Here is a 9337-nt window from a genome sequence, read left to right on the forward strand (position 1 = left end):
ATTCCTTTCTTGTTCGCAGGGTTCACCCCACTATCTCAGATACAGACCTGTAAACAGATTATTCATAATCCTCATGATGTAGCATCATCTAAGGTAGCATCTAAGTCTAGACAACATTTCATGTATGCTACTGCAGTAATACTAAAAAAGAACTCTTGATAGCATGGTTAGCACACTCACTTTTCATACTGAGATGAGGCAAGACCCCAATAAGCTGTCTAAGAACTCTGGGCAGGAGGCAAAATGAACATCGTAATTTGAATCAGGAACTTGATTTACAGCAATTATCTTCCTCCTTTGGAAGAAATGGACCAGCTCCCCCACCAGCTTAGAACTCTATTCCTAAGTTTGGGAAGACTTCAAAATTGTAGGATTTGCCCTGGAACCCACAGAGCCATCAACTATCGCAAAAGATACACACTGAGAAGCAACATCTCCTGAGGTCTGAATTCTTTGAGGAGTACCAGAAGTGAGATGAGCACACAATGGAGATACCCAAGCTGCAAGCTACCTGAAGCCACTCAAGAGTGGGCAAAATGCAAACACATACATAGAACAAACACATTTGAGGGGGGAGAAATGGCTGTCACTGTCATTTGTCTGTAATTCTTGTCCACCCAGAGATTTCTCAGAAGAACTGGATCTCCATCCCCTGTCCTCCACACCCTCTCTTCCCATGCTCAACTCTGTTTGCGAATGAAGCGATTAACAAAGACACTTCCCTTCCAAAAGGGAGGGTCACAGTGAGCATAAAAGAACACATTGCTTATTAAGCTAGAATTAACTGCCCTCCTAGGAGCTAATTAAATTTGTTCTTGGAACCCAGGGTTTTTTGAGGAAGGGGGGAAAGACAGAAAAATCCATCCTATTTTAACCATATAGCAGCCATGCCCATGTTACTCCTGCAAATAGACATTGGTGATTCATGCCCAATGATTATTTTGATTTATCCATGAATGATTCTGCTTGAGATCTGAGCTGTATCCTTCAGGCAACAAAACAGAACAGTACAGTAGGAAGGATAGTCAGACCTATTTATTTCTCCATCCCCCCACTCCCCCAAGATGTCCATTTATTTATTTATTCCACTGGTTTTATTTCACATTATGTTTTGAATACAATCAAAAGTATTTGTTTAAATTGTACCTTGATAATAAAAGTAGTTATTTTCTCTAGAGTGCTGCAAAATTATAGCATTTACGTCTTTGAAATACTTTAAACAAAATAATACTAGCAATTAATGAACACTAGCATTGTAGGTATATCATGTAAGGATTTTCTTTTCTTTTTAATAAGACAGCTGTAGAAAATGGGATTTGACGGAGAGATTGTATACTATAATACAGGATACAGAGGGCAAATTGGTCAACTGGGACCGCTTAAGGTAAGAAAAGGGGCTTTCCCTCATTCTCCCTCCACTTCAGAACTTATTCAGCCCAACAATGTTTGCAAATTGAAGATACAAGTCCCTAAAATTGACCTGGTTCTCTTACCCCACCCGCTTCTCTGTTCTCCCTTTCCTGAAAACACCACACAAAATAATGGGAAGAGACAGAACAAAGGCAGAGATCAAATACAGTTAAATCGAAGTGTTTACACTGCTAGTGCCTAAACTTTTTCACTTCATTTAACATTCCGAAGAAACTGGAATTTGTCACTGTTGAAGTCTTAGGTTGGGTCTTCCACTTTCCCCGTGCACACCGTGCTGTCCTGCTTATTTATTTATTTTGGCCTGTTGTAGTTTCCTTCATGTATCTTTTTCTTTCTAGGTTTGGCTCTGATTGCATCCACTGGGCCATGTTTCTCATTTGAGGGGGGGGAAATGATAAAATTAAAAGGCCATTTAAAGAGACTAATTGGTCAATATTCACACCCTTGTCTTTGAGATTAATTAAGAAAAGTTCCATCTACTTTCAGTAGCTGGGCCACACATTAACTAGAGGAAAAAAGAACCAAGCGTCAACACGTCAAGCAGCTGGTAAATTTCACATTCACTCCAATTTACATAGCAATAGGGCAGATCGGAATGTGGCTAGAATAGTTAATCTTTATCCATACATACATAAATACGTACATGTATATATGCATGTCTGCGTGTATTCTGGTTTGCTTGCTAGCACTCACCAAAGTTTGCATGACATTTCTTACCATGGCACCATATACTCAAAAATACTTTTTTTCTTTAAAGTTAAACTCAGGGAGAGAGTAAAAAATGTGTGTGTGTGTGTGTGTGTGTGTGTATTGGTAGAAACAAGCCCAGATTGGTCGTACAAGGATAGTGTAAAGTAAAGCATACTGGGGGAGGGGGGTTGCAAGGTCAAAAGACACATTTGAAAGTGAGGAAATGATTGGTACAACATCACCAGATAAATGTAGAGGACACTAATGTAGTTTGCAAAGAAAAGAGCAACGTTAGTGAAGGGTGTCCAAGGGGAGCATCTTCTGACTGCTGTCCGCACGGTTACGGAGATCTTCCACGCAACGTACACAAACCTCAGTCAGAGTTTTAAACTTCTGCAATAGGTAGATCTTATCCAGAAGTACGCCGTTCAAAGTTCCTTCAGTTCAGGGGTTGGAATTGGTAAGCCCATCTCAAGCTTACCTTTGCTTTGATTCTCCCTGCCTCCTCCTCCTCCTCCTCCTCCTCCTCCTCCTCCTCCTCCTCCTCCTCCAGTCAGCAAGTCATTTAAAGAGGAAAAACTAGAAATCCTGAGAAAGTGGAGTATTTCCAGCCCCCCATCAAGTTTCCTCTCTCCAGTTTTAAATAGGCGCGGTCTCCTTTCTCCATCTGGATCAGAACCCCGTTGCTGGCGGCTTCTCTTGTGACGTCTTGATCCCCAGCAAACGCAGAAATCACCGGCCACCCGTTGAGCATTAAGCTCACCTGAAAGCAAAGGCAGAAGACAAGCCCGCCCCCCCCATCAATGAACAGAAAGAAGAAAACAAAGGGAAACCCTAAGGAGTGGAAATGTGCATGCATAATGTGCACGCACGCACACAGAAAGGGGGGGGGGACGTTTTTAACTGAAAGTATCCAGGAAAAGAGATTTCCCCCACCCAGCCTCTTCATACATACCGTTAGCTGCTCCTTCAATTATTAATGTTGCAGCCAGGGCACAAGAACAGGAGAAGTATAGCCTGATACAAATTTACTCAAAAGCCAGCTCCCCCCCGTGTTCAAAGGGTACCAGGACTGAGACGTGGGAACTGCTGGATAGACCTGCTCAGGACTGTTTTTAAGCAATCATCAGAACAAAACAGCAGACTTGCCAGACTGGTGCTATTAAAAGATGTTCTTTCTTTTAAAGCTTAGAACCCACAAGGAAACCCACAGGATAAACATTTCTACAGTGGCAGAAGAAACAAAGAAATGTGAGAAAAAGAGGCATGGCTGGTTTAAGGGAGAAATTTGGGATTTTTGGCACAGTATTAAAATGACCCTCTCCCATAATTTCTAGCTATGAATTCCAGACATAATCACCCTCCCTCCCTCCCTCCCTTTCATCTATCTATCTATCTATCTATCTATCTATCTATCTATCTATCTATCTATCTACCTACCTACCTACCTACCTACCTACCTACCATCTATCCATCTGATTATTTCTGCTGCCAGATCAAATTTGTTTGCAATAACAAAAGATCCAAGGATATAAGGAATTTTTGGCTTTCACACTACGGTAATTACCTTTCAAAGCCCCTTTAACACTAATGTAATTACCTTCTTAAGCCCAGCTTTCCAACCCAGCATTGTGCAGAGTAAGACAATCAAATCACAAGGGGGAAAAAAAAACAAGTACAGATCTGATGGTTTTAGGGATCTCTAGAAGAAGGGGAAATAATGATGTCATGTAAGTGCTATGAGCAGTGTCTTCAAACGTGACCTCAGATTTGATGCATTTGGAACATGGCTGAAATTCCAGCATGGAATATACTCAGCCACCCTTCTGTATGTCTAAGACTCGGCTTGTCCTTTGGGAAAGCTGGCTGCTTTGTCTCCCATGCTAAACCTTCAAATACAAGACAAGGGAGGCAATAGTTTGGTTCCAAGCAGTGCCTATCAGTCCCAGGGAGTGGGGTGGGGGAGACTTACTCTTTTGAGGAACAGCAAAAATGCTGAAATCTTGATAAAGGCAATGTGGCCCAATAGAGATTATAGCTTTCTACCAGAGGAATGGTAGAAATTCAACTCTTTGGATACATCCATGGCAAACCCCACCACCACCAGTAATTAAAGATTCCCATAAATGCATAGATCAATTTTCCTTCTTCTCATGTCAGCCTTTCTGTGCTTCCTTAAGATCAAGTCCTTAAATTATAAACAAAAGGTTTATAATTTAATAAGGCTTAATAAAATGCACAACCCCTATTGCCAAATGTTAGGGATATATATTTAAATGAGGCGATCCCCTTTTATTTTTAGCACTTTAAGTCCATCAAGGAGACTAGGATAAAAGGGAAAGGGAGCTGACTCTAAACATAGAAATCTCCAGCCTCTTTTGAAGAATTGAGCTACTGCTATGGCTTTCTAAAGCAGAAATCAACACCTGCGGTAAAGAAATATACAATTGCGCCTTATGGGTGGAAAAAGATAGAAAACGTATTCACAGCGCACCTAGGCTGCACGCTTAAATCTCACTCAGTTTAGCAAAATGATTTCTGAGCAAACCTATACAGGACTAGACACTTCACATGCCCATTTTCTGGTATGAACTTTCATCCACAAATTTAGATTTATAGATGGTCAGAGAAAGCACAATGCTCCATTTCAAAGATCCAGGAAATCTCACTATGAGCATGCCTGAAGACAATCAATGAGTCTAAAATTCTCCTCCATAGCTCCTGATTCCAAGTAAATCGATCTCTCTTTTTTTGGAGGGGGGGGGGAGCAGCTGAAAGTAAAGAGTTCCAGAATCTTTGGGAGGCATATAAATTAAATAAATAAACAAATAATAAAGGAAGGTGTTGGTTGGTATTCTTTAGATGGTGCTATCATACCAGCCAACCCAATTTCATTTTCACAATCCATTCACTTGGTTACTGAATTAACCCATAGGGTGGAAGAAGGTCTCCACAATGCACTGAGTCATAAATTAACTAAGCAGGCTGAGTTCTTTTAAAATGCTAATGCCAGCTAAACAAGGAGAAACCAAAGTTAAAAACTCAAGAAAACCAAGGTTACATCTGACTCAGGTGTGCACACTGCGCATTGAACTAGAGGTTGTGTGAACACAACACGGCTGAACTTTCTGCCTCCCTTCAAAAACATGACTTTTAATTAGGTCCCAATTATAAAGACAAATGTTCATCATAAAAAGCTGAAAATAGCTAGGGTTTGGGAAGATGTTGCTTATGCTATTCCACCATCAGCAAACTCTGGGGACATCTAACATTATTTCTGCTCCTTAGAGACTCATTTTGTATGTCTGTTGGCGGCTGTTCCAACTTTCTTTGCAAGATAGTAACTGGATGCAAACCAGACTTAAATACCCCCTACCATTTTCCCCCCCTCTTCTAGACATTTGAACATTTTGCTTAGTCAAGAGTTCTTAAAAACGTGAACAATATTTTGCAGCATTTCGTGTTGGCCCAAAAAGGTAACATCTTCATGAAACGTAATTCAGCTTCCCCAGATTTTTTGTTTTTGTTTTAACTTCAATCCTAGGACAAGACAGCTTTCCCCAGACATCTGTCTGATAGTCCACAAAGAGGGAAGGGATGATTTAGAAAAGCTGGAATCAGCTTCCGGGAAGGAGCATTTCTGTTTCTCTTTACAACAGCAAAACTACAGGATTAAAACACAGTGCTTACCCCCTACGAGGACAGCAGACAGTGGATGAAAGAGTTATCTAGAACAATGGTTGCATCTATAACAAAGAACTTGTTATTGTCTCCAAGATGAAATTCAATCAGGCAGGCAATCATTCTGTATGCCTATATCTACTCTATGTGTGTGTGTGTGTGTTCTGCAGTACTCTCTAAAATAAAATCCTGAACTTCAGCTCACTGAAATCAATATAACTTACTTCTAAATAAACCTGACTGGGGCTGATGGTTTTGTCCACACTTACTCTAAAATACGACCACCCTCCTTTTACTCCACATGCTAGATTTACAGTTATAACACATTTGATGCTTGTTGTGAATATAACTTAATCCTACCCTTCCGACTGCCACTTTAAAGGAATTTCTTCCTAGGAGAACATTTAAAAGAATGTTATCACTGGGAAGAAAAGCCCTGCATGGATACAATCTACATCTTAGTAAGGGAGCACAAACTTAGCATTCAGCCTGATAATTAAATATGTGTTCTTGGAACAAGATCCAACTTTATAGAATGGGAAATACTTTTAAGCAAATGCATGGATTAAGGCACAAAAGACTGAAGAGATGAAGACCCTGAGTGGGAAGGAGAACAACTGACACCCTTTTTCTACACATCAGAAATGCTCAATTTAGGGAGAGGAGCTCTTGGCAACTGTTTTCAGATCCAGAATGGTGGGAAGCCAGACAAAGACGTAGCTGAGGAAATGGACAGATGTATTAACGATGGGGATTGAAAGGGTGCTTCGCCACTCGTTTCCTTGGCAGAGTGCTTAAGTGACTGGCTGCAAGAGAGTTCCAAAATCAAGGGGAGAATTAAACTACAACCTTCCAGGGCCCAGCACAATTTCTTAACCATTGCATGGACGTATTTAACCATTGCATGGACGTATTAAATCTCTCTCTCTCTCTGTGTAAATCCATACCTGTACATACATGCATAAACCCCCACATATATAGCCCATACAGCATAGTTCTGCAATGGAAACCTCAGTCAACTATACATCTATCAGGTCTCCACCATATTTTATATGGACCTGAATTTCAAAATCCACCAAAAAAAAAAAAGTTGTTCTTACAAGAATGGGTATTCTATACAGGGGATTAAGAATTACCCTTTTCTAGGTGATTTCTAGCACTCGATTCTTGCCCTGAGGTGATGGATATAAACGCACCCACTTAATCATCGATACCTATATACTCACACACCAATGTGTGCACACATACCTCCTCGCACCTTGCAGAGAGTGTCAACATTCACTGTGCAGCAATGGTCCTACACAAGCTGACTCAGAAAGAACCCTAGTTTAATTCAAGGGTGTAGATTCCTTACCAGACCTTACAACTGAGTTGAAAAAAGTTGGTCCCTGTCACTCACATAAACGGGGAGGGGGGGGGCTTCTCTCCCAGGGCAGAAAGGAAAGTTCCTCGGCCAAGAAGCCATACACTCTCACCTGGATGGTCTGCCTGTTGTACACCTTCACCACGTGGAAATTAAAGCTGTAGATGCCCTTTCGGGGTGCAATGAAAGTGCTGCGTTCCGAGTCGAAGTTGAGCCCAATGTTGACCAGCACCTACGGGAGGGAAGAAACCGAGAATGGGGTAAAGAAAGAGAAGGGGGGACCCAGAGGATTGCCCAGGTGAGAATCAAAGCTTTTCTTAGAGGTCCTTTCTCCACAACAATCCACCCTTCTTCTGTTCTCCTCCCACTCGGAGTTGTCCACTGTGAAGGTGAGACTTGACAGGATCCTTGCGTCTCCCGTATGGTGGCCACCCTCTCCCCTGAACACAGACAGGCTAAGCCCTGGGCTAGGCAACCTCTCCAGGTTCAGGGCTGCTCCTCCCCAATTTATGTCTCTAAGCCCTTGCTGCTTGAGGTGGAGAGGTGTTGTAGTCCCAACTAGCTGGCAGGAGGGAGCCAGGTTGCCTCTCCCTCCCTCAGGTTACAACAGGAAATTTGATTCTTTTCTCCCCGGCTGAAGACTAACCCACCTGTTCCCCCCTGATCTTGGGGATTGCCTCCAGGAGAATTAAGAGTAGGGGGTGGGGGTAGAAGACAGGAGGAAAGAGACTCCTTCGAAGGCAGCGCCCCTTCCATCTTCTCCTCCTAGGCTTGCCCTCCCCTCTCCCACCCCCTAAACCCTCCTCCCTGCTTCCCCCCTCTCCCCAACCCCCCCGCCCTTAAATCCCCCTTCCCGGGTGGGGGTCCTACCTGGTCGAAGTAAATGATCATGGTGCGGTTGCTCATCTCCGACGGCTCGTGGTTGGTGCTGCGGATGGCGGAGAAGGCCACCTTAGCGCTGCCCGACCGCACCGAGATGCCCAGCGCCGTGCCGGTCGGGTCGGAGGCCGGGTTGGAGTCACACACCACCAGGCACTTGCCCTCCAAGATGATGGGCTCCGTCTCGTTCTGTCCCAGCACCACCCCGGCTAGCCAAGCCAAGCTCAGCAGCTCCAGGGCCAGCATCGCGCCGCCGACGCCGCGCTTCCGACGCCCCTTCGCCTTTCTGCTCGCTCGTTCCGCGGCTGGGAGGCTTCTCCGAAGGGGCGGACGGGCGGCTCGCCGAGCCCCGCTGCTCCCGCTGCCCTTCCTGGCTCGGGCTCCGCTCCGGCGCTGCCCTCGCCTCCCTCTAGTCCGCCAGCACCGCCCGAAACGCCCCTCGAGGTGCGGAGAGCAGCGGTAGCGCCAGCGGCCCCTGGCAAGGCGCAGGAGGAGCGCCCGAATGCATAGTGCGGAAGGGAGGCGGGAGCGAGGGAGCAGCCAGGGGCGAGCCGAGGGGACCGCCCGCCGCCCGCCGCCGACCACTGCGAGGGCGTCGAGGGCACCTGCCCTGCCCTGCCCTGCCCTGCCCTGCCCTGCCCTGCCCCGCCGCCGCCGCCGCCGCCGCCGCCGCGCTCGCTGGCCGGCCGGCCGGCTGGCTCTCCGCCGCAGCTCTGGCCCGAACGCTCCCCGCCGCCCACCGGAGCACACAAAAGCCGCCGCGCGCGTCTCCCCACCTTGCCTCTCCCCCGCCAACCCCAGCCCTTCGTCAGCGCCGGCCCCGCCCCGCCCCGGCCCCGCCCGCGCCCAATGGGCAGCCGGCGCGCTCGCGGCCAGCCAATGGGGGCCCCGTCCGTCTCTCGCCCCCCTCTTCCCGAAGGGGGAGGCTTTTTGTGCGTCCTGCGATTAGGTGGTCGAGAGAACAGGTGGACAGGCGAAGCGAGAAGGCGCAGCGGTGTGGCGACGGACGGACGGACGGGGCGCCCGGCCGCGCTTTTGCCGCTCCGGCCCAAGGGGGGCCGGGCGGGGTCCTTCCTTGGGGCCGCGGCAGGTAAGGACCGGGTGGGGAGTGGACGGCGGGGCGGAGCGGGGGATCCCGGGCAAGCCCTTCGTGTCCCTGCGCGCCTTTGGACAGGACAGGACGGGGGAGGGGAGGGGAGGGGAGGCGCCGGCGGTGTGCGTTGGGTCGGAGCCCGCTCAGCTTCCTCTTAAGCTGGCGGGCGAAGGGATGCGCGCGCCCGGGGAGCGGCACCC

At 46.8% G+C, this 9337-nt stretch overlaps 1 protein-coding gene across 1 annotated transcript; it reads right to left on the reverse strand.

Annotated features, from left to right (window-relative positions):
• Window positions 1-2639: 2639 nt before the first annotated feature.
• Window positions 2640-8290, reverse strand: CBLN1 (cerebellin 1 precursor). The gene is made up of 3 exons (XM_088136371.1): window positions 8036-8290; window positions 7278-7397; window positions 2640-2884 (listed from the first exon to the last, which is right to left on the reverse strand). Exons 1-3 carry the CDS (start codon window positions 8288-8290, stop codon window positions 2687-2689), a joined length of 573 nt encoding a protein of 190 aa, XP_087992497.1. The 3' UTR covers window positions 2640-2686.
• Between the last annotated feature and the right edge of the window lie 1047 nt (window positions 8291-9337).

The sequence above is a fragment of the Python bivittatus genome, unplaced genomic scaffold (assembly GCF_059951505.1).
Source record: "Python bivittatus isolate LINGU-HERP-01145 unplaced genomic scaffold, Pbiv_v1 ctg000190_np1212, whole genome shotgun sequence".
In the NCBI taxonomy this organism is placed as follows: domain Eukaryota; kingdom Metazoa; phylum Chordata; class Lepidosauria; order Squamata; family Pythonidae; genus Python; species Python bivittatus.